The sequence below is a fragment of the Schizosaccharomyces pombe genome (genome assembly GCF_000002945.2).
Source record: "Schizosaccharomyces pombe strain 972h- genome assembly, chromosome: I".
In the NCBI taxonomy this organism is placed as follows: Eukaryota; Fungi; Ascomycota; class Schizosaccharomycetes; order Schizosaccharomycetales; family Schizosaccharomycetaceae; genus Schizosaccharomyces; species Schizosaccharomyces pombe.
The window spans coordinates 4906663-4929564 of record NC_003424.3 but is presented as its reverse complement, the minus strand read 5'-3'; the positions used below and the strand labels follow the sequence as shown (position 1 = coordinate 4929564).

At 36.6% G+C, this 22902-nt stretch overlaps 12 protein-coding genes and 11 long non-coding RNA genes across 23 annotated transcripts, besides 2 other annotated features; 11 read left to right on the top strand and 12 right to left on the bottom strand.

Annotated features, from left to right (window-relative positions):
- Positions 1–19: 19 nt before the first annotated feature.
- On the top strand, positions 20–1393 carry SPOM_SPAC1B3.02C (Elf1 family transcription elongation factor). The gene is made up of 4 exons (NM_001020214.3): positions 20–114; positions 156–202; positions 246–316; positions 465–1393. The coding sequence occupies exons 1-4, from the start codon at positions 49–51 to the stop codon at positions 602–604; spliced, it is 324 nt and encodes a 107-aa protein (NP_594786.1). The 5' UTR covers positions 20–48; the 3' UTR covers positions 605–1393.
- A 33-nt stretch (positions 1394–1426) lies between these two features.
- min8 lies at positions 1427–3027 on the bottom strand (the record flags this gene model as incomplete). The annotated part of the gene is made up of 3 exons (NM_001020212.3): positions 1427–2770; positions 2836–2906; positions 2955–3027. 3 exons carry the CDS (start codon positions 3025–3027, stop codon positions 2693–2695), a joined length of 222 nt encoding a protein of 73 aa, NP_594784.2. The 3' UTR covers positions 1427–2692.
- SPOM_SPAC1B3.01C (uracil phosphoribosyltransferase) lies at positions 1589–3783 on the top strand. The gene is made up of 3 exons (NM_001020213.3): positions 1589–1745; positions 1967–2469; positions 2562–3783. The coding sequence occupies exons 1-3, from the start codon at positions 1647–1649 to the stop codon at positions 2617–2619; spliced, it is 660 nt and encodes a 219-aa protein (NP_594785.1). The 5' UTR covers positions 1589–1646; the 3' UTR covers positions 2620–3783.
- rvb1 (chaperone, AAA family ATPase Rvb1) lies at positions 3500–5318 on the bottom strand. Its single transcript, NM_001020211.3, has 2 exons — positions 5158–5318; positions 3500–5104 (listed from the first exon to the last, which is right to left on the bottom strand). Exons 1-2 carry the CDS (start codon positions 5299–5301, stop codon positions 3878–3880), a joined length of 1371 nt encoding a protein of 456 aa, NP_594783.1. The 5' UTR covers positions 5302–5318; the 3' UTR covers positions 3500–3877.
- Positions 3811–5441, top strand: SPOM_SPNCRNA.4217. Its single transcript, NR_193578.1, has one exon. It is a non-coding gene; the product is annotated as a non-coding RNA (long non-coding RNA).
- A 232-nt stretch (positions 5442–5673) lies between these two features.
- SPOM_SPAPB8E5.08 (uncharacterized protein) lies at positions 5674–5985 on the bottom strand (the record flags this gene model as incomplete). Its single annotated transcript, NM_001020210.3, has 1 exon — positions 5674–5985. The coding sequence occupies one exon, from the start codon at positions 5983–5985 to the stop codon at positions 5674–5676; it is 312 nt and encodes a 103-aa protein (NP_594782.1).
- Positions 5986–6194: 209 nt separating this feature from the next.
- On the top strand, positions 6195–9850 carry rrp12 (ribosome biogenesis protein Rrp12). Its single transcript, NM_001020209.3, has one exon. The coding sequence runs from the start codon at positions 6235–6237 to the stop codon at positions 9724–9726; it is 3492 nt and encodes a 1163-aa protein (NP_594781.1). The 5' UTR covers positions 6195–6234; the 3' UTR covers positions 9727–9850.
- Positions 7289–7590, bottom strand: SPOM_SPNCRNA.4216. The gene has a single exon (NR_193577.1). It is a non-coding gene; the product is annotated as a non-coding RNA (long non-coding RNA).
- On the bottom strand, positions 8524–8810 carry SPOM_SPNCRNA.4215. Its single transcript, NR_193576.1, has one exon. It is a non-coding gene; the product is annotated as a non-coding RNA (long non-coding RNA).
- On the bottom strand, positions 9208–9738 carry SPOM_SPNCRNA.4214. Its single transcript, NR_193575.1, has one exon. It is a non-coding gene; the product is annotated as a non-coding RNA (long non-coding RNA).
- Positions 9851–10058: 208 nt separating the features above from the next.
- Positions 10059–10418: an LONG TERMINAL REPEAT.
- On the top strand, positions 10062–10270 carry SPOM_SPNCRNA.4213. The gene has a single exon (NR_193574.1). It is a non-coding gene; the product is annotated as a non-coding RNA (long non-coding RNA).
- A 119-nt stretch (positions 10419–10537) lies between the features above and the next one.
- Positions 10538–12010, top strand: rpl302 (60S ribosomal protein L3). The gene has a single exon (NM_001020208.3). The coding sequence runs from the start codon at positions 10574–10576 to the stop codon at positions 11738–11740; it is 1167 nt and encodes a 388-aa protein (NP_594780.1). The 5' UTR covers positions 10538–10573; the 3' UTR covers positions 11741–12010.
- Positions 12011–12043: 33 nt separating this feature from the next.
- mfm1 (M-factor precursor Mfm1) lies at positions 12044–12550 on the bottom strand. Its single transcript, NM_001356189.2, has 2 exons — positions 12351–12550; positions 12044–12279 (listed from the first exon to the last, which is right to left on the bottom strand). The coding sequence occupies exons 1-2, from the start codon at positions 12464–12466 to the stop codon at positions 12267–12269; spliced, it is 129 nt and encodes a 42-aa protein (NP_001342991.1). The 5' UTR covers positions 12467–12550; the 3' UTR covers positions 12044–12266.
- Positions 12551–13122: 572 nt separating this feature from the next.
- Positions 13123–13368, top strand: SPOM_SPNCRNA.4212. The gene has a single exon (NR_193573.1). It is a non-coding gene; the product is annotated as a non-coding RNA (long non-coding RNA).
- A 779-nt stretch (positions 13369–14147) lies between these two features.
- On the top strand, positions 14148–15594 carry npc2 (phosphatidylglycerol/phosphatidylinositol transfer protein). The gene has a single exon (NM_001020206.3). The coding sequence runs from the start codon at positions 14535–14537 to the stop codon at positions 15099–15101; it is 567 nt and encodes a 188-aa protein (NP_594778.1). The 5' UTR covers positions 14148–14534; the 3' UTR covers positions 15102–15594.
- On the bottom strand, positions 14457–15061 carry SPOM_SPNCRNA.4211. Its single transcript, NR_193572.1, has one exon. It is a non-coding gene; the product is annotated as a non-coding RNA (long non-coding RNA).
- On the bottom strand, positions 15383–17316 carry mae1 (plasma membrane malate/succinate:proton symporter Mae1). The gene has a single exon (NM_001020205.3). The coding sequence runs from the start codon at positions 17266–17268 to the stop codon at positions 15952–15954; it is 1317 nt and encodes a 438-aa protein (NP_594777.1). The 5' UTR covers positions 17269–17316; the 3' UTR covers positions 15383–15951.
- SPOM_SPNCRNA.4210 lies at positions 15758–18137 on the top strand. Its single transcript, NR_193571.1, has one exon. It is a non-coding gene; the product is annotated as a non-coding RNA (long non-coding RNA).
- On the bottom strand, positions 18125–18479 carry SPOM_SPNCRNA.1035. Its single transcript, NR_149877.1, has one exon. It is a non-coding gene; the product is annotated as a non-coding RNA (long non-coding RNA).
- Positions 18450–18587: an LONG TERMINAL REPEAT.
- A 102-nt stretch (positions 18588–18689) lies between these two features.
- On the top strand, positions 18690–20198 carry rpn502 (19S proteasome regulatory subunit Rpn502; the record flags this gene model as incomplete). The annotated part of the gene is made up of 2 exons (NM_001020204.3): positions 18690–18773; positions 18821–20198. The coding sequence occupies 2 exons, from the start codon at positions 18690–18692 to the stop codon at positions 20066–20068; spliced, it is 1332 nt and encodes a 443-aa protein (NP_594776.1). The 3' UTR covers positions 20069–20198.
- On the bottom strand, positions 18882–19098 carry SPOM_SPNCRNA.4209. Its single transcript, NR_193570.1, has one exon. It is a non-coding gene; the product is annotated as a non-coding RNA (long non-coding RNA).
- A 52-nt stretch (positions 20199–20250) lies between the features above and the next one.
- cox1102 (rsm22-cox11 tandem protein cox1102) lies at positions 20251–22587 on the bottom strand (the record flags this gene model as incomplete). Its single annotated transcript, NM_001356188.2, has 1 exon — positions 20251–22587. One exon carries the CDS (start codon positions 22585–22587, stop codon positions 20326–20328), a length of 2262 nt encoding a protein of 753 aa, NP_001343002.1. The 3' UTR covers positions 20251–20325.
- On the top strand, positions 20530–22260 carry SPOM_SPNCRNA.4208. The gene has a single exon (NR_193569.1). It is a non-coding gene; the product is annotated as a non-coding RNA (long non-coding RNA).
- Positions 22588–22902: the final 315 nt, after the last annotated feature.

Here is a 22902-nt window from a genome sequence, read left to right as displayed (position 1 = left end):
CCCGCTAATACGAATCTGCAGTTTGCAAAACGTAAACAGATTCTGCAAATGGGTAAAAGAAAAGCAAAAGCAAAAGTGAAACCCAAAAGAAGGGCACCCCCATTAGATACGACTGTGAGTTATAGTTTAATTACGAAATTTACTAACTTTACTAGTTTACGTGCCTATTTTGCAACCACGAAAAAAGTGTGAGCTGTAGTCTGTATGCTTATTAACTACTTTCATTTTTTTTAACACTTTGATAGTGATAAACAATCAGGAGTTGGAAATCTACACTGCAAAATTTGTGGTCAGAGTCATCAATGTCTAATTACAGGTATGAAAGAGGTGTTTTATTTCAATAGCGGCACGTAAATTATTACGATTAATATTGCGGTTAATTTCTTTTATATCGTCTCTTTATCTTCTTATTTCTTGTTCTTTTATGAAATTTTCTTGTACACTTATTTACTAACATTATCAAGCTCTTTCGGCACCCATCGACGTATACAGCGACTGGATTGATGCTTGTGATGCTGTTGCAAATCAAGCTAAAGAGGTTGATAATATAAATGATCAAGAAGCCTATTCCCCTGAAGCAGCTTATGAGGAAGAAAAGGAATGATTTTTTGCTATTGGCCTAACTTGCAAAAGGAAGATTCTTTTCAGAGCTTAAATGTTGAAAGTTTCCGTTCATTTATGGTGATCTTATTTTCGTTGATGCTCAGTCGTTTCAATTAAGAGATTTCTCTGAAGCGATAAGAAGGTATTAACTACATTGCAATGAACAAGACGCTGTATTTGGCAAAACCGGACGAGCTTAGTGTATACAAATCTAGGCATGCTCTTGTATATATTTGTCCTTTTTAAAGACGTCGAACATACGAATTTCGAGATTCCATCTGATGAACCGACAATTGGACGATAGTGTTAAGCTTATTTGTTGGTATTCGGATGTACCATCAATATGGGTGTGATATCTTGCTCATTGGCAAGATAGCCATTTCATTGCTTTGTTTTTGGTTTGGTAGAATCGCTGTTCACTATGACAGGCTAAGAATTACGAGTGCCTAGAGTGTGGTTGACTTCGACCTTGTACTTATTGTATTCTCCATGTACAAAAAATGTCTAGAATGAAAGAGATATGAAAATATGTTCATGTGTTCTTACTGCATTTGATTTAAAAATCCTTACAATACAACTCATTTCTTGGTTTCTTGTGAATACAGTTGGATGAATTGAGAATTACAAGTAAAAAACATTGAAATCCAATTAAGATTGTAAGCTGCATGGAGTCCAATTGTATGAATGTGTGCTTCAAAAATTTGTACTGTCTTTCTCATTCTTAAATATAAGCAGTAATTCATTTAAAAACATCAACTTGCCCTAAAATATGTTCAATAGTTAATTGATATTCTTATTTAATTTTGCCAAGCCTGCTAGAGTAGAAATCTTTTACTGCGCTAAGTAACGCATTAATCATAATTATGTTATTATGAAATGATGTTGTAAATCTTTATTTATGTTTAACGAAATATACTAAGGTTGATAAAACTCATTTTGCTATTGATAGCTTAAAAGCAAATGTGTTATTGTGCTTTTACTTTTTACCATTTACTTGGTAAACAACTTGATAGGTAGATATTTAAGCATACATCGTCAAAAAGATGTCGCTGGTACCTGAGCATGGAAATGTGTACGTACTAAATCAGACAAATCAATTAAAAGGGTTGTTTACCATCATTCGTGATAAAACGAAACCTCGTGTATGCGCGTTCAGTTTACAACAGATTACTGAGTCAAGGTCTAAGAACTAATTGAAATGAATGTGTTAATATGTCCAAGAAATTTTAGCTTTTTCCTCTATTAATGGGGAGATAAATGTTTATCAGTGGATGATAGGAAGCATTCATTATCAGTTAGTACATTCGACAACTTCTCGTGTATTCTTTGTTGAATCTGTTATCCCTGCTAACATGATATTTAGTCTGAATTTATTTTTTATGCCAATAGAATCATTCGTTTAATTGTTGAAGAGGGCCTCAACCACTTGCCAGTGTCTTCAGCTAAGGTAACGACTGCTCAAAATGCTGAATACGAGGGTGTAATGTTTGATGGTCGTATTTGCGGCGTTAGCATTATGAGAGCTGGCGAAAGTATGGAACAAGGATTGCGTGAATGCTGTCGTTCTGTTCGTATTGGAAAAATTTTGATACAGCGTGATGAGGAAACTCATAAACCTGTGTTACACTACATCAAGCTTCCCGAAGATATTTCTAAACGCTATGTCTTACTTTTGGACCCCATGCTAGCCACTGGTGGCTCTGCTATTTGTGCTATGGAAATTCTTATCAACATGGGTTGCAAACAAGAACAAATCATTTTCCTCAATGTAATTGCCTCGCCTGAAGGGTTGAAAAATGTTCACGATCGTTTCCCCAATATACGTATAGTTACCGCCGTAATTGATGAGGGACTCGACAACAATGGGTATGTGCACGATACACTACAAGTGTTCATGAGGTCAATACAAAGTTGATCGCTATTTCATTCATGAATAATCTTTAACACATATGATTTAGATACATTGTTCCAGGTCTTGGCGATTTTGGAGACATTTACTTTGGAACGAAGGCCTAAAGTTGCTTTGAAAATTTGCTCAATTAAACACACAACCACGCACTAAACATTAAAAGACTAATTTTAACAGCACTTAATGAAATTGCGGTTTCTTAACTTTTGTCTCTTCTTTTTGTTGTGTTTGTGCTACCCAACTTGGTGAGCGTCGAATCTGTAAATATAGGTCAGTGGCCGTTGTTTAAATAGTAATAGAAGTTTGGAAATAATTGTACATACTTCAGGATCAGAATAAATCTTATATCCCATGGTAAATATTGCAGTGGACCCAGCAATTCCAATGAGGATTGCTAAAATTCGTTAGTGATTTGACAAATTCGGTTTTCTCAGTAACTAACCCAGAGGTTTGAGCTCAAAAGGAAGCCTTTGAAAGGCCCTGTAAGGTTTCATAATTCTTGATAAAACTGCCATTTGTACACTTAATAGTTAAGCATTCAAAGTCTTCTCTTCAACTTATATTGGGTTGCCCTTCCTCCTGGTCTCGTCATTATTGCTTTACTTTGGCCACACTTATGTAAAGTGGTATATTGACGAACTAACGAGGCATATTAATATATCATAACAAACGGGGTTGCTTACTGTGCGCTAAGAGTACTGTGTGTGTTGATAAAATTGCTCAATCGATGGTGTTGCAATGTAAATAATCAATTTCTAAAATGACGACGAAACAGTTATCGCAGATGGGGAATTTTTTTTCCGCGTATTACAAATGTTGTATTACTCTTTTTGTCTATCATGCTTTATGAAGTTACTGTTGAAGTTTTTTGCCTGTTATTCGTTCTTTAGCACTTGCTTATCTCAAGTGGCAGCTTGTCCTTTCGTGGAAGTAGGAATCAAAAATGAACAGAAGATTTATAAATAGCATTCAACTCAAATTTAAAAAAAAAAAAAAAAAAAAAAAAGAACTCACCTTCTTATAATATTTTAAGTTTATTTACAGAATGATTGCAGCTTTTGCAAAGTACTTCATACAGTCTTTCCATGCATGTAAAAAAACCCTAGGAGGTATTGAATTCTAAATAAATTCATTGATCCTGACTTTTATTTAGGTATTCATAAATGATTACAGTATAAATAAATGCCGGAATGGAAGGAATATAACTGGATAAAAAAAAGAAGAAATTGGTTAAGCTTAAAAAAAATTTACAAGTTTATAAATAAAAAGGTATATATATTCACAACCTGTGTAAATCTAGCTAGTTTCGCATATAACCAAAAAGTTGAAATAAGTAAGGGTAGATCGTTATTAAGGATAATATTTTTATTGAAGGAAGCCTGAAGATGATTTAACAACTTGAGCGGAGCGGCGAGCATCTAAGAAAAGATCGTTACATTCTTCGATATCTTGTACACCAATCTCTTTGTTACCATGCAAACTGGCAATAATGCTAACGGGTGTCAACAGTTGTATAACATAACGGAGACTAGTACGAGAACCTTCTTGAGCCAGCTTGTCCAAACACTCATCAGTAAGGATGATGTTTTCAACTTTTGCACGTATCTGCAAAATGGAACGAATTTCTGACTCTGAATAGGGGAGTGTGCGAACTATTAGTAATCTGTCAAGCAAATCCGTAGGAATACCATGGGGAGCTTGAATATCCTCAGTACCCCGAATGGTACAAATGCCTCGATTAGAGGCAAAGATAACAATAGGAGAAATAGTGCTTTCTAGGGCTTGGTTGAGATAAGTAAAGCACTCAATGTCTAACATATGAACCTCGTCGATGAACAAGACACCAGGAATAAGTTCAGCGATTCCTTGTTCGATATATTTGTTGACAACCTTGTTAATTTCACCACGAAGCTTATCGGTGATTTCAGTTTTCTTGGGCTTCATTAACTGACCCATCATAGACATTATATCTTGTCCTCCTTGAGGGCGGGCATTGGCAATATCCAAATCATGAAGAGTCACGTCCTGAACAATTTCTTTCCGCTTGTGTACCTCACCTTTAGGCATAGGAACATATTCTTCCGCTTCTAAATCGAACTCCGTAGCATACGCATCGCTACGACCCACTCTCTTTACGGCACCTGTATTGGCTTCTATGTAAATAACGTCCCCGGTTGACACTTGTTCTCTTTGTAAAGATTCGTAAATGCTAGGATCTAATTTGAGCTGTTTGGTACCCTTATGCGTTTTGAGGCCCAAAAGGACGTGTGAAATGGTTTTTCCATAACCGCCCAAAGGATTTTCGGCTTCTTCGGGAACCATTTCTGTAACCTCACCCTCATACACTTCTTTTGTTTCCTTTACCCGAAGACCAATGGCCCTTCGAAAGTTTTCCATTAAAGCCTCAGTTTTCTTTATTTCACTAGAGTAGACTTCACTTCCCACCATAGGACAAAAAGGAACTTTAGGACCAAGTTCTTGGGCAATCGCCAAGGCCAGTGCTGTTTTACCAGTACCAGCACCTCCAGCGAACAATACACCTTTACCACCAAATTTTTTAGACTTGATTAAATCAGTGATGATGCCACAAGCCTAAGAAAATATATTAGAATACATTATATTAAAGAATTATCAGGAATGCTTACCTCACGAGCCTTTTCTTGTCCAATGAAACCTCCACCAACAGATTCACAAGTTCCATCTTCTTTTAGGCCTAAACCTTTGATATGTGAATGTGTAGTAATCCTATTATCACGGCCATTTCCCTTAACCTCGCTGATTTGGACCATTTTATAAGTAGTTGGTTGAGGATAGCTTGCTTTCAAAATGTGACATTAGGGTTGGGTGTAGCAAAATAGTACCAAGTTAAATAAGAAGAAAGTAGAGCTGAGGTAATGAAAAAGACAGGAAATGAAATAATAAAGCAAAGAGGTGTATTCTTTCTTTAAAAAAAAAAATTAAACAGAAATTAACAATCGATTTTTGAGGAATTCTATTTTACTGTATATGATGCAAAAAAAATAGTAACTAAAACTGTTATAACGAGTACTTAAGTAATAAACGCAAATACATCTAAATGTTTTCAAAAAGTTATTCTTGATTTATTAATGAATTATAATTTTCTTATTTACATACATCCCATATGTTGATTAACTACCATCCTAGAATAGCGATATATATTTAAATAAATACGGTGAGCATAAAAACGAATAAAAAAAAAAATATATATATATATATATTGAAAACTTGTTTGGATTGCTTAATCCGATGCTACTACTGTTTCGCTGATTTTTTCTTCTGCTTTTTTTATTTTTAATCTCCGGGCAATCTGTAATCCTTCGATAGGTTTTGTAGTGCTTAAACGCTCGCTCATTTAAGATACAATAAAACATAATTTTATTAGCGACAGATAAATAAATGAATATAAACGGTAATAACTTGGGAATCATTTGTTTACATCTCAATTTTCTCATGTACCAGGAAAATACCCGCAATTCCGTCTAGCAACAGCGAATTAATGTTTATCAATAAATTTAAACTTAACCTGCCACACATCGTGATCCATCAAAAGATTGGTAAGGAAATTTCCTAATTTCACAATCTTTTTTCGCCAAACAAATAACGATGTGCAATGCACTGCGAACATATCTGTGAATTTCGCACTGATGTGGAGTTGTCTTTCACACCATCCTACAGGGAAAGTTTGGGCAGGTTAAAAATTCATGGCTGAAGTGAATGAACCATTGCAAATTGAACTTCGAAAGATTCGAAACAGCTCCACTGCAGGTGTCATAAACGAATTCGATGTAATCGTTAGTGCAGTGGAGGGGACGTTGAAGGAGCAAAAAACTGAGGCGACACCAACTGCTTATTTGGTGGCCCTTCTAACTTTAGTTAAGGAATTCACGGACTTAAAGAAAAATTTTAAGGGACACACGTTTCAACTACTGGAATTGGTTATTAAGTATGTGCCCTCTAATGTTCTGCAAGCAAAATTTCCCCAGATCTTGTCTGTCCTTGCTCCAGTTGTAAATAATGCAGAAACCAATAAAACCGTCCTTCTCCCCTATCTTAATGTTTTGGAGAAGCTTTTACTTCTTCAGGATTATAGCTCTTGGACTCATGGCAATTCTTGCAAAACTTCTATCTATATTTTATTATTCTTTGCATTGTCCAATACTGAGAAGACGAGAGTACGTTCTTTGCAAATTCTGGCCAACATATTAAAAAATCCTCCGGCAGGTCCTGTAACGGAGCATCCTGCTATAAAATATACTGCATTCGAGCCACTTCGTCTTTTGGAGTCGCTCGCTACTGCCAAAAAGCCCAAAACTCCTGCAGAAGTCCAAAAGCTTAATAATAGTTTGGTTCTTATTCGTGTGCTTTGTTCTTCTACACATTGGCCAATGACTCTCGTCGAAAGGCTATGTAGGTCCTGCGTATTAATTGTTGGACAACGAAGCACAAATTCCATTCTTCTTGTTTATCAAATTTTGGATGGGTTGTCAAAAAAATCAGTGGATTATACAGATGCTGTTAGTCTACGAATGACTCTGATTTGTTTGCAAAAATTGGAGCCATCAGAACACGATCCGATTCTGATGGTAGGCTGGTTGAAGGCCATGAATACGGCCATTCGCGCCTTTAATATTTTAGACAAGGAGACTGCAAAATATGAATGCCTTCATAGATTTAAAGCTTTCTTTACTTTGTTGGAATCTGAATCGATGGAGATTCGCTTGCAAACGGCCACCACAATTTGTTCTGTAATTGGTTGTTTGGACACTACTCCAAATTCATTTGCCGTTGTCGAAGAAATCTGTTCCTTTATTTGTGATGCATTAAGGGATATTCGTTTTCGTCTTGCTTACCCAGAATGCTTTCAGATTATCTCTTCTTTGTGTGACAAATTAGGTCCTCATTCAGATCCCTATTTAATTCCAGCCTTGGAGGTCATTGATTACCTTAGGGGATCGGAAGGGTTTGATGGAAAGGCACTGGTTGATGAAGCCATTGGCTCCTTTGTTCGTGCAATTGGTCCCGAAGCCATGTTACGTGTTCTCCCTTTGAATTTGGAATTGAACGATAAGGATGCCGTTGGGCGCGCGTGGCTTCTTCCCGTTTTGCGTGACAATATTCGGTTTGCTAATTTAGCCCATTTCACTAATTATTTTGTCCCTCTTAGTGGCCAACTTTATCAAAAGGTAATTGAAATGAATGATCTAGATAGCATTCCCTCAAAATTATTGCAAACTCTAGTTGACCAGATCTGGTCTCTCCTACCTGGTTATTGCTACTTGCCTTTGGACTTGCAATCATCATTCACTCTGGAATTTGCTAGTATTCTAGTCAATGTCTTGTACGAACAAGTTAGTCTAAGATCAGTTATCTGTAATAGTTTAACTGCTTTGGTTGAAACGAATTCTAAGGTGGCCGATAAGCTACCTTTAGATGATGTGATATCAGTTCCTGTGAGTGCATCTGACGCATCTAGTAATTTAGCTTTTTTGACTAATATGTCTTCAAATTTCTTATCAGTTTTACTTAATGTTTTTTCCTCCACTCCTTCACAATATCGCTATCCGATATTGAAGTGTATCCAAACTTGGATATTTATATCTTCTAATGATACTATTCATTCTGTGTATAAAAAAGTTACAGATCTCCTTCCTGATAGCCTAAATGATTTGGCTGGATCGTTTAATATAGCTGCAGATGGCATCTCCTCTCCTATGGCCTATTCTCTAATTGATTTATTGATAGTTATATCGCCCTATTTGAACCAAGACTATGCTGTGACCTTGTTTGAATATGTACATGAGTTTCTGAGACATGTAAACCCGGCTATTCAAAAGAAGGGTTACAAATTATTAGGAACTTTATTGCGTGTTGATTATGGAAAGGCATATGCTACGCAACACGTCAAGGAAATATTTGAGGAGTTATCCTCTGTTGCCGATCGCGTTGTTTCGTCAACTCGTAAAGATAGGCTGGCTAGTTTGAATGCCCTATACGAGCTTCAGTCCAGCGAATTAGTTATTGCGATTCCACAGTTACTTCCCGAAGCAATAATATCGCTTAAAGAAGTTAACGAAAAGGCTCGTCATACCGCCTTTCAACTTTTATTCAACATTGCTAAGTCAGCCGTAAATTCGGTTGAATTTGGCAACTCAAAGCCCGAGAGAGTTGAGAAATTTGTTTCCGTTATTAGTGCAGGTTTAGCTGGATCCTCTACCCATATGATCAGTGCTACTATAATTGCGATATCTTCTATTGTAATGGAATACAAAGTTTTTATTTCTGAACCGTTTTTGGTTCAGTTAATAAGCACGTTGAACTTGTTTATCACATCTTCTAAACGAGAAATTGCAAAGGCGGCTATTGATTTTATAAAGATTAGTGTTTCATCGTTTCCTGTAGAATGCATAAAGCCACTTCTTCCGGAACTAATTCCGAATTTGCTCGCTTGGTCTCATGAAGGAAAAGCCAACTTACGGGTAAAAGTTCGTCATTTATTTGAGAAAATGGGTCGCAAATACGGTATTGCTGAAATAGAACCCTTCTTCCCAGCTGAAGATAAAAAGCTTATTACGAATATCCGTAAAACACAAGAGCGTAATATTCGTAAGCGTGCTATGAAGCGTGATCCTGCTAAACCTTCCAGCGCACAACCGCGTAAAACATTCGCATCAGCTTACGAAGCAGCTGTGTACGATACTGATGATGAAGCTGAAGAAGAGTTTGAAAATGATGAGATGAATAACGGAAATGGCGGAGACTTGAGAATGGATGAGGCGTTCGTTCAAGAGGACAATGATGAAGAGCCGTTGGATTTGTTAGACATCGAGGCAGTTTCAAAAATTTCATCCACTGATCCTCGTAAAAAATTGGCTGCTAGAAAGCAGAAACTTAATTCCGCCTTTAAGTCAAACGAAGAGGGTCGTTTGCTCATCAATGATTCTGACGAGGATGAACTCATTGAGGATAGTTTGGCGAATGCTCAGCAACATGCAGAGGTGAACCGAACATACTTGGAAGCTGTAGCTGGAAAAGAGAGTTTCAGACGCGGACTCAACAACAGGGTTAAGTTTAGCAATAAGCGTGTTCGTGATGATTACGACGAAGAAATGGAAGAAGTTGAAGTGCCGGAGGTTACAAGGAAACCGGCCAAACAAAAGTTTGATAGGAAGCAACGTGGACAAAAAGGATATTAAAACATTCAAAAGTTTATTCAAAAGTCTTGAAGAGAGGTTTCACATAATTATCGTCTGCAACACCTACTACATTTAATTTGGTGAATTAGTATATTGTTTTGTTTTATAATTTCGGGGTAAACTGAAAACGTTTACAAAAAATGGGTTGGTATAATAATATTTTTTGCTTCATTTAGACTTTGTATTAATTATGGTATATATAATGTGATAAAAATTTAAAAAAGCAATATACCCTTTAGATCTTTACCCAAAAAACTTTTCTTTCATTTAGTGAAGATCATCTGGCATTTGAAAAACTAAATAATTTAACGCATATTACATTCAACTTCAGTTGTCATCTACGCGGTTTGGTATTCATTTTAATGATAAGTGTAGAATTGCGGTGATTTTTCCTTATTGATCCATAATATAGTTGTACGAAGGGGAATATAAGTAGCAACCCGAAGTAGGTATTCTCCTATAGGGAATATAGTGTTACCTATCACAAAACAGTTTATAGCTGAACCTCATTCCTCAATTCAACAGTAGCTCTATTTATACTCCTTATAATATTTTTCATTAAAGAATATCTGTGGCAACGAATAATTTGTATTCGAAATTCTTAGCAAACAGATAATAACTAGTATTCTAACATATGACATATAGTGATCCGTAACGTTTTGTATGGCAAACTTTAGTGTAGCATGGCTGACCCCAGTATATATCTGGCGTATAGTAGCGACTCCTTAAAAATATTTACCGATTTTTTTCATTCAGAAAAGCAGTCACGAATTTAGCACCTCGGAAAGTGCAAAAATAATTCAAGTCCTTTACATAATTATCTCTACAGGAGATACCTAAAACCACCATGAGTCATTGTAAATTTGAGCAGCCTCGTCACGGTTCCCTTGGCTTTTTGCCTCGCAAGCGCGCCTCTCGTCAACGCGGAAAGGTGAAGGCTTTCCCCAAGGACGATGCTTCCAAGCCTGTCCACTTGACCGCTTTCCTTGGTTATAAAGCTGGTATGACACATATTGTTCGCGATCTTGATCGTCCCGGCTCTAAGATGCACAAGCGTGAGATTCTTGAGGCTGTTACGATTATCGAGACTCCTCCTATGGTGGTCGTTGGTGTTGTTGGTTATGTCGAGACTCCTCGTGGTCTCCGCTCCCTTACTACTGTTTGGGCCGAGCACTTGTCTGAAGAAGTCAAGCGTCGCTTCTACAAGAACTGGTTCAAGAGCAAGAAGAAGGCTTTCACCAAGTATGCCAAGAAGTATGCTGAGAGCACTCAATCCATCAACCGTGAGCTCGAGCGTATCAAGAAGTACTGCTCTGTCGTTCGTGTTCTCGCTCACACTCAAATCCGCAAGACTCCTCTTGCCCAAAAGAAGGCCCATCTTATGGAAATTCAAGTCAATGGTGGATCCGTCGCCGACAAGGTTGAATGGGCCCGTGAGCACTTTGAGAAGACTGTTGACATTAAGTCTACCTTTGAGCAAAACGAAATGATCGATGTTATTGGTGTCACCAGAGGTAAGGGTAACGAGGGTACTACTGCCCGTTGGGGTACCAAGCGTCTTCCCCGTAAGACTCATCGTGGTCTTCGTAAGGTTGCTTGTATCGGTGCTTGGCACCCTGCCAACGTCCAATGGACTGTTGCTCGTGCTGGTAACGCTGGTTACATGCACCGTACTCAATTGAACTCCAAGATCTACCGCATTGGTGCTGGTGATGATGCCAAGAATGCTTCCACCGATTTTGATGCCACTGAGAAGCGTATCACTCCTATGGGTGGTTTCGTTCGTTATGGTGTTGTTGAGAATGACTTTGTCATGTTGAATGGTGCCACTCCTGGCCCCGTTAAGCGTGTCTTGACCCTCCGCAAGTCTCTTCTTACTCACACCTCTCGTAAGGCTTTGGAGCCTGTCTCCCTCAAATGGATCGACACTGCTTCCAAGTTTGGTCATGGTCGTTTCCAAACTCCTGCCGAAGCCAAGCAATTCTTGGGTACTCTCAAGAAGGATGTCGCTTAATTGTATAATTAGCGTAAATCAGTTTAATTATTAGGTACATAGCTTTAGCTATCTAATGGAAGGATTGAAACATATTTAAATATATTTCTTAATTTTTGTGGTTGATACCTGTTTTGTTGACTTTAAATTATAATCAAATCTATCGTGGTCTATTTTATAAATGTGGTTTCTATAAGCTCTAGTACCACAGCGTATGAACTATTGGAAAATAGATAATAGAAGAAATTACTACCCAGTTTATTTAAAAAGATAATATGGATCTTACCCAGTTTGTTGGTAAATTGTTTTGTACTGATGGATAGAATGGAAAAATGTTTGGTAAGATATATCATTGGCTAGCAAATTGCGCTTCAAAAGGAAAAATAAGCAATTAAATTAAAAAAGTAATCAATATGGTCAATCATAATAGCAATTGTACGTCTGCTTGAGAAAGCTGAACAAAAACAGAATAATTGCAAAAAAAAAGGACGTCCTAAAGTACTAGAGAACGTAGGCAAGAAAAGTGGCTTGTCTAAACATTACATATTTATGCAATGACACTAAAATGAAATCGGTTAGTAAATTTTGAACACATCCTGTCTACGAAGTATTTGGGAAATTATTGACTTACCACATGTAAGGAACCTTGGGGGTATAATTCTTAACGGTCTTGTTAAGAGTTTCAGCAGGCTTGTTGCCAGCGTTGACGACAGAGGAGGAAGAAACGGAGTTAGCCATTGAGTCCATTGTTAAGTAAAGAAAGTGAAAAACGAAATGTCAACAAAAAGGTTTAAGAGACGTGAGAGTGAATTGAAAGCTGTTGAATTCAATGGCGAAAATACAGAATTATCCTGTCCTTTAATACAAATTTTAATTCCCAAGTTTTAAAAAAAACTGAGACTTCTTTGTTGGTCGGACCCATTGTCTAGTCAATTGTTAATACTCAATAATGCAAAAAATCCCATGCACAAAGATAGACACCGGATGTAGACAAGCAAAGATACCTCTTTTCATACTCTAAACATTGTTTTTACTAAGTTATCGTTAGTAACAGCTCCATCGGCTTGGAATCGCCAGGGGCAGCTCTATTGTATTACAATAGTGAAAAGCCATTGTACGAAAGAAAAACGAATAAAAGGGTTATTGGTATCATAAAGGTACAAGGAAGGGTGGAGAAAGAGCGATAAGAGCTGATTGATAGTTTTTTTTTTTTTTTTTTTTTGGGGAGATTTTACTGCACAAACAATGGGTCGTAAACAAACGGACAATGACTTGTGGCTTTTGATTCATTTGTAAACAACAGAAAATGAAAACAAAAAATTACTTAACAATCAAACATGCTATCAAAGCTATCCCAACAGCAAGCATAACAATAAAATTTTTACAATTAAGTAATCCCCCTCAAATGGTATTGTAAATTGAGAAAACTTATCAACAATACTAAATAATTGCCGGGCCGTATTTACTATAAGGAATTTACTATTCATACATGAATTAGATTGAATGGTCAAAGAGAAAAATGAATTAAAAAAGCTTCCAGTAATTACATTATTTCTTATTAAAATTTTTCTATCCATCCTATTCATTTTGACATTTTTTTATCATCATTGAACCGTATTCTTCGTATACCCTTGTGTTTTTCTTTATACCTAGCATCAATAGTATTTTTACCATCTCGTGATATCCTTATAAAATATATTGGTAGCTTATATATATTCCTAGTATGGAGGTAAAATAATATAGTGCCATGCACTGCGCTATAATAAATTAGTGTATATTATTTTACATCAAGTGCTTAAGATGCTTAACATATTGTATAGCAGTCTAATGATTTTGTTCAAACTCGTGCTAAAACTCGCTTGTGCAGCCAAATGACGTTGTCTGCTAGTCGATCTTAAGAAACAGTAAACAATACATAAAAACAACAATAATGGTTTTCATCAATTTTAATTAGACAAAGGAGATAATAATAATAATGAACAAAAATACAATAACTAGGGGTAAAGTTTCCTACCCCCCATTGTTTGCAGGGACACACATTGTCTTTCATTTAATAATCGCTCACTTTATCAAGCTGTTCAGCCATATCTCTTGCTAGGAACTTCATGAATATAAATCTTATTAAAGGTTTTTCTATACAAATTAAATCTGAATCTCTTCAAATATCGCTTACAAACTTTCGACCATACTGTTTACATCTTCTTATGATTGTTTTACATTACGGATGTTAATTGCAATACACAATTTTATCGTAGCAGCACTTCGTAAAAGAGTATTTAAAAAATAGCCTTCCGCTGGGTATCCCTTATTTATTAATTAGCTTATATTAAAGGTACAATCGTATTTCCACTTAGTAACAGTGTTGAGCCTCGATTTCTGCGTTGCTGGCATAGCACATGTGGCCCGGGTTCTGACATCTTACTAACCTAACCACCACCTATATCATACCTGAGGCGAATTATCTTCTATCGTAGGATTTGGACGTTTAAAAGAGCTCTATATAATCAATTCTTCAAAAAGAAATTATTAAAGCGGTTTCACTTTCGAAAAAACGTTGCAGATTGAAGTTTTTCTCAAATCTGTCGTTTGAGAGAAACCTTGCTTTGTCTGCGCCTTAATTTATCTGCTTTACGGGATTCTTGTACTTTTTCCTCAGATTTCAATTGCTTTGAAGTACCTTTACTACTTCTTTAATTATTAATTGGCCCCAGAATCGCCTATTTGTTTCGCGTTGTTTAAAGTCTGCATCCATTTACATATAGTTTATTATCCTTTTTTTCCTTCTCTAATATAAGATTTATACAATACAGACACCATGAGATTAACAACTTTTATTTACGCAATCACTTGTTTGCCCATCTTTATAAGTGCCAGTTCTTGGTTTTCTTCTTTCTCATTTGGTGAGTCAAAGTCTACCGATTTGGTATCATCTACCAGTGAAAAGATCCCTGGAGCCAATCCTGCCAGCTATTGTGCCGATTGGGATCGTGGCGATGACCATGTTGTCGTTGACTACATTAATTTGATACCGAATCCCCCAGCTGCCGGTAAAAACCTTACCATTGAGACTGAGATTAATGTTGGTACTACCGTGTTGAATGGCAGTTACGTGGATATTCAGGTAAAGTATGGATTTGTTCGAATTGTGAATGAGCGCTTGGACATTTGCGATAAGGCTTACGAACTTGCTGCTGTTGAATGTCCCGTTGAACCTGGTATCATCACCAAGCAAGCTACCATTTCCCTCCCTTGGGCTATTCCACCTGGTAGATACCATGTGCTTGCTACTGCCTACAATGCTGATGGCGAACAGTTGACATGCGTATCTGCCTCTGTATCCTTTAGCCACTTCGGATTTCAATTAATCAACCAAGACCATTAAAGCTTGGCATTCCTATCATGCCTATTGACTTTCCTCTACTTCGCTATGTAAAATAATCGGAGTCAACATCATATGTATTTGTTAAGTTAAATGAGGTATCTTCTCTTTTATTGTGCTATTGCTTTTACTTCAAGATTGTTTTATTTCGTTTGTGCAATCTAGTATCAGGTCACGTTCAACGCTATCTTGATTAATTGGACTATTTTCTATACATGATTTAATATTTTAGAATTACCTTTTACCAGTTTTTATTTTAGTCATAGTGGTTTCACTCTAGTATTCTTTTGTCATGAAATCCCTCTTAATTTTATTGTTACGTATAGTGAGTGTGTAAGATGCTCATCAATACGCCAAAGATATGTTTGAGACATGTCGCATGCCGACTAGGCTTTTTTTTGTTGTCTTATACTCATTTTCTCTATAACCAGGAATTTATACACAAGTTTTCAAATAACCATAACTAAAGTGTGCTGCTGATAAGAGTAGAAAGAGATATAAGCTTGGATGACCAAGATATAAATTTTAGACGATTAAATCCGATAAAATGAAATAAATAAACTTAATTTTATTATGTACAGGATTGATTTTTTAATTGATTCCTTCGTCGTGATTCATATGCAAGACGCATACATATTTAACACTACGACAACCAAAAATTACCATTATTCAAAGTCCAAAATTTTGGTATGTATAATTTAAACAAAAAGAAGAAGAAGGAGCAAAAATGTCTAAGCAAAATTAGTACCAGTAGTACAATAAAGATACAGAATGATTCAAAATGATTAATCTATAATGGTATTAAGAGCAGGGCACACAGATTTATAGAAAAATTAAGGAAAAGCATACAAGCTTAAACGCTTTCATGTTCACTACTAGGAGGATCCGATTCACCACCAGTAGATGTGACATGTGTATCGACTTTTTCCAAAGATGCAGGTGCTTTTTCAGGTGGGAAGGTAGGGTTAAGGACACCTGTATTTGGTTTTGGTGGAGGATGGGCATCTTCGTCTTTGCCAGGATAGCAAAGATCATTGACGAGAAACGCACGGACCATTAAATACATTAGGAGGATCCACTGAATACAAAGAATGACCCCAATGATATGTCCAAACATTTGGAAAGCTTTGGAATCTATCATTTTACCTATCTCAATGGTACAATTAACAAAACCCACGTTGGGGAAAATGAATGCAAACCATCCACAAGCAAACTTGAGAGGGGCTCGAGTGAAAAAGCCCGCTAAAAAGCTAACCATGGCGAGACAGTAACACCAAGCAGCAAGACCCCAAATAAAAATAGCCATAAAGGTAGAAACAAAACCAAGATACTCGGATGAGTTGGCGCCAACAAAAATATAAGGGCGACTGCCCATAGCACCACGCGCAATATTAATTAAGGCCAAACCTGAGAAAGCTGGTGGACCGACAAACATAAACATACCAGGTCGATCTTGGGGTTTTGCCAGGCCTACAGTAAAAAACCGTAAGACATTGACGGCAAACAGTAAAAGATAAACCCAAAAACCAAGTCCTTGAAAGAGGATACCAAAGATAACCATATTTTTTAATTGATGAGCGGGTTGTGTAGAATTGACGGCGCCAGCAATGACACCACAAATCATAGGAGGGAAAATAGGAAGAATCCAAGCAGGAGATGCGGTTTCAATGGTATATACATGGTTGTTGAAAATTGTAAAAAAAGCCATTACGCAGTATATAAAGGATACTGCAACGTAAATGTAATAAAGGATTCGAATGACCCACACCATCCACTCGCCGGTATCAGGATAGGCGTATATGGCAAGCATGTCGATGAACGTGGATATTGAAAGAAGACAAGTAGCAATGAAAAGCTTTTCCAAATGATGGTTCCAGGAATCCTTGATAGTTGAAGGATATTTAATAAAGCGAAAAAGCATGCATGATCCAAAGAGAGAAAACAAAAAGATTTGAAGAATATAAACAATTTTGCCAATTGTATTAAGACCATAAAATCGAAAGGGGAAAGAACCAATAATCAAACCAACACCACCAGTTGCCATAGTACATGCAAACCAAGACCATGTAAAATGCTTCAGTCGTTGACTGAGAGGGACATGAGGGGCTTTGACATTCCAGTCAAGCAACTCATGATACCTCTGTTTCAAGATTTCCTTGAGTTCACCCATGTCGAATCGAGAGATAAAGGGGAATTAAAAAAAAAAATAGTGGCCAAGAGAGAAAATGAAGAATGAATATAATATAATATAATATAAGGAGAAAAAGGAACAAAAAGGAAAAGACGGAGGAAGGAAAGAGACAACCAATTGCTAGCAATTTATCTGTGAGTCTAATCGCACATGTTAGTTATCGTGATGAAAATAAAAAATGATAGAGAGTGTAAAAAATGAATGACTGGCTGTTGCTAGTCTTAGTAAATGAGGCAAACTGCCGATACAGAAGTAGGATGAGAAATCAAACAAAAAGTCTAGTGCAGCAACAAATAAGCTTATTTTGTGTAGCAAACAAGTAAAAGAAAACAAAAATAGAACAAACAAATAGTGATCAACTTAGAAATCAACAAGAAAAGATGCATACAAATCCAAATTTCCAAGATTTTCGAGGGGCAACTTTCTACCAACAGATTGCAACGTTGATCCTCATCGCAAACAAACTGGCACTACACAACAAAAAGCCAAACTATACAGTCATCCTACAAAACAAAAACTTACCGATGGACCTGGCCAACCCAACAACTTCAGCAATGAATGACTGACTGGATAAGTCAAATTCGAGCCACTATATTTATATCTCTTGGAAGCTTAACGAATTTAACCAACCTGCTGTCAAATGCACAAACCTTCGCTAACCTTGTGAGAGTGGAGATAGCAAAATTTTTTCTTTTATGCCGAGGAGATGCTAATTATGCTGCTATGAAGTCGGTCAAGAGTAAATCTGGTCCTTATATGACGCAAGCTAGATCTAGATTAATGCTATAGGCATACGAAACTTTGGTATTAAAAAAAAAAAAAAAAAAAAAAAAAAAAAAAAAAACTAACTCAGTATAACAATATTGACAATAATAATATACCGAACCTGTGGTGTTTTTCCAGACTTGGCATCATAATAATTGGCCTAATTTTTCTGCAGGTCAAAGGTGCTTTTGGGAAGGGAAGTTCCATTTTCTCTCAATAGGCCACGAACTCGGTCTTTCAATTCCCTGCATTTTTGTATCCGCTATCGCTAATGTGGGTCCAGTAACAAGGGAGTGTGATTTTAGAGTCAGTTAGATGGAAAAGCTATCATTTACTGCCTAAAAGCAGTTCGAAATCTCGGATCTACGAACTAAGAAGCCGAACGGCTCATTCGCGTTATCAACGGGTATCTATGTATATAGACGGATCGTTACCCGTGATTATCAATAAACGGATCTTAGCTAGTATTCCAACATATGACATATAGTGATACGCAACGTAGTGTATCATAGCGTAGAGTAGTATTGCTGACAACTAAAGTATTTTGCGAGCGTGCGGTACAACTCTGTAATCATAAGAAATCAACTCGCAATATTAGTCTCAATTGTACACTCTCCAACAACCCACATATCGAAATGGAACAGAAACCGGAAGTTGATTACTCAGAGAAGTTTGCAGAGTTACAAAAAAGTTTAAATAACCTTAATACCATAGACATCGTACGTAAAAATCAAAATTTTGACTAATCTCTAACTTGTAATTGTAGGATGCGAACCTCGAGAAGCTTTTGATTTTTGAGAAGCAAGTTCGTCAGGCTTCTGACACCAGCACGAATACGAAAGTATTAATATACATTGCTGATTTGCTCTTTCGAGCTGGTGATTTCCAAGGCTTAAACGAACAGTTGGTTAGTCTCTTTAAAAAGCATGGCCAACTGAAACAATCGATGACAAGTTTAGTCCAACATGTAATGACCTATCTTCCTGGAATTGACGATTTAAAAACAAAAATTAATTTGATTGAAACATTGCGTACTATTACTGATGGAAAGATATATGTGGAAGTAGAAAGGGCACGTCTTACACAACTGCTTTCCCAGATTAAAGAAGAGCAAGGTGACATCAAATCTGCCCAGGAGATCTTGTGTAATGAACCAGTAGAGACTTACGGATCTTTTGATTTGAAGGAAAAAGTTGCATTCATTTTGGATCAAGTTAGATTATTCTTACTGAGGTCTGATTACTACATGGCATCTACTTACACGAAGAAAATAAATGTTAAGTTTTTTGAAAAGGAAGACGTCCAGTCTTTAAAACTTAAGTATTATGAGCAAAAAATCCGAATTGGTTTGCACGACGATGCATATCTTGATGTTTGTAAATATTATCGAGCAGTTTATGACACCGCCGTGGTTCAAGAGGACCCCGAGAAATGGAAAGAAATATTAGAAAATGTCGTTTGCTTTGCCTTGCTTACTCCTTATGATAACGAGCAGGCAGATCTTCTTCACCGAATTAATGCTGACCATAAACTAAATTCTCTTCCTTTACTCCAACAATTGGTTAAGTGCTTTATTGTCAATGAACTAATGAGATGGCCCAAAATTGCCGAAATCTATGGAAGTGCTTTAAGGAGTAATCCTGTTTTTGCTGAAAATGACGAAAAAGGTGAGAAACGTTGGTCTGAACTTCGTAAGCGAGTCATCGAACACAATATTCGTGTAGTCGCAAACTATTATTCCCGCATTCATTGCAGTCGTCTAGGAGTGTTGTTGGATATGAGTCCTTCCGAAACAGAACAATTTCTTTGCGACCTTATTGCAAAGCATCATTTCTATGCCAAGATTGATCGCCCAGCTCAAGTCATTTCATTCAAGAAATCTCAAAATGTGCAAGAGCAATTGAATGAGTGGGGTTCCAATATTACTGAACTTCTTGGAAAATTGGAAAAGGTAAGACAGCTTATTATAAAAGAAGAAATGATGAATTCTATTCAACAGGCGGTAGCCAAATAAATTGTTCCGTCTCTATTTCATTTCGTTACTTTCATGACTTTGTCATTTAAATAATATACTATTGGTTCAAAGGCCTTCAACTTTTTTTACGAGAATACAATAGTTTTAATGTCGAATTGCAACCTCGGAGAAAGTTATTCTAGTAAGTTTGTAGTGATTTTCGTTGTTATTTGTCTCGTAACTAGAAGGTTAACTTGATGAATTATTTTAAATAAATTATTGTAGTTCACTCAATATGTAGTCCCTTAATTTTTATTTCAGTTGAGTTTAGTTAAAAGATTGCCATTGGTATCATATCTGGCCTCAAAAAAAGTATAGCTTAGAAGAATATCGTCAATATCCTTCATATTTGGATCATCAGCAAATTCTGGATCTATAAAGAAAAACACAGGCAAGTCTACTTTTTCATGAGCATCTAGCTTTTGCTCTTCAAAGCAAAAGCATGCAACCTTTGAGAAGTAAACAGCGGCTTGACCTGGTACTATATTATAAGTTGCAACTCCTACTATGTCATGGTCGGACGTATTTTCAGCAGTATAAAACCCTAGAGCAGTCTCGCCTGGAAGAACATATATTTCACGCTGCTGGGGCCAAAGCTTCCAGCTAAGGTTTCCTGCAACGTCGCCATTGAAAGTAACTCTGATTCTTTTATTGTCTTTACGAGGAACCATTCTTTCTGCATTCATACGACTTTGGTCGGTATTAAGAGTGCCACCATAACCTGTTTTCGAACAGAAAAGACGATATAAAGGTACAGCCGCATATGTCAAGCCCAACGCAAAAATGGAAATTGCAACCAGATAATAGATAGTGGTCCTTTGATTATAGTGGAATTTATCTCTCGAATATTGTCGTGAAATATTCCTGGTACCAGAGATGCAATTGTAACAGCTAAATGAAGTAAAAATACAAGGGAAACGATGTGAATTAAAGTCTGCAAATCGAGAAAAAGCTTTATGACGATTAGTCGAATAGAATCGTTTTCCGACAAAAATAGGATCTGCAGTTGTATTTCTTTCAACTTTGGGTTTATTATATGAGGGGGGATTGATTGAATAGGTAGAAGAAGCATCTTTTAAATGTTTAGTAATTTTACTACTTGGAGAAGTACTTTGAACTTTGCCCTCTAACGGAAACAAGTCGCCCCAAGCACTTTTCCTAGCTAATCGATAAGCTAGTTTACCTTGTGATTTAGGAACAATATTCCTTCTAAGCCGAGCATCGCTATCACAGACATCAATTATGACATGTCCATCTCGCTTCAGTGGAGGTCGAATTATACGTGGCCAGTTTTTAAGAGTTGGAGATGTAACATTCACATTTTCTAGTAAATCCTCATCATTCTTGAACCTTTGTGTGGTATTATTAAGCGGTCTAGTTATACCCTTTTGAATAACAACATAACTGTAATGAGAGCGATCCGAGGATCGACGATGAGAACGAGGGACATATAGACGGGAAAATGGGGATAGGAAAAAATGTTGTTTGAAAGAACAAATATTTGCTCTTACCCCATTTTCTATATCAATGGGGCAGCGACCATCGTGGGGACAGGGTGCTACAATATGGGCATTGAATTGTTTATCAGAAGTATTTTTACTTTTTTGCAATAGAAATGTTCTAGCTCTTTGAATCAAACTAAAGCCACGCTTTGTGCCTCGCTCGCAGAGCACCAAAAGACCACCATCATTTGACACGAGACTCCAAAGCGAACGAAGATAATCAAAGAGTTCTTTCTCCGATTTCATTTCAAGAAGCTTGTTAGATGCAATAACTAGAGTGTATGAATCCTTTTTACCCAATGGTAGACGGTTAAGCGTAACAGGGCTAGTTGGATTCGGCGAAGTTGACGGGTAAATGTTATGGTGAATATCATATATGATTTTTTTCAAAAATGGGTTCTCCTCAACAATTGAAACTGAATTAGGTGTGGGAAAGACTGAATAACTAGCTAGAGCACCAATACCTGGACCTTTACCGCAATCCAGTATATGTTGAGACTTGCAAGACACATCACTGTTTACAATTTTCAAGTCAGTCAATACGCTGTATAGAGAAGCATATTGATACGGCATAGACTGATGAATATAAGCTAAAACTTGGGGATCTGTCATAGTCCGAGTAGATTCATCTTTGAATGGCGCAGACAATGGAAGCTGAGATTCCGTAGCCAAATCTTTTTTAATATCATTAATAAATTTTTTAATTTGTCCTTTTTCGCTCTTTTTCAATAAATCGTCCACATATAGATTAAATTTTGTATGCAAACTAATATCACCACTTTTCTTTTGATCCTTTACCAAAAAGTCGAGTAAACTGGAAGCTTCTGGACGATGTGAAGAGATCAATTCGTTTTTATAATCAGAAAAGTTGTTTTGAACAGCTTGAAAATTTGCATTATACCACCTAATGGTAGTGGTTGTTCCATATGGTATGAGACATCGCTGATTTTGAAAAGTAAAGCAATTCCGTAAATTATAAAGAAACAGAATTTTATATCTGCATGTTAGAATGGGCATATGTGCTGCTCAAAACACCAATTCACCAATGAACAATGGGATTTGGGGATAAAGCACTGATCTGTATATTGTGTAGAGTAAGTGCCTGATTAAGTGGCCGCAGATGGTGTTACTTGCGTTGACAGAAGAATGAATAGTACAATTTCCTACATATCTATATGTTTTATGTTTATTAAATTAGTTCAAGGATAGGCAATTCTGTCTGAGTGAATATTCTCCCAGTTTTAGCTTCTTATACACTTCAAAAAAATGCAAAACTTTGAACTTCTTTGAAAATAAGAACAAGTAATAAATTTTATGATAGTAAAGGAATTA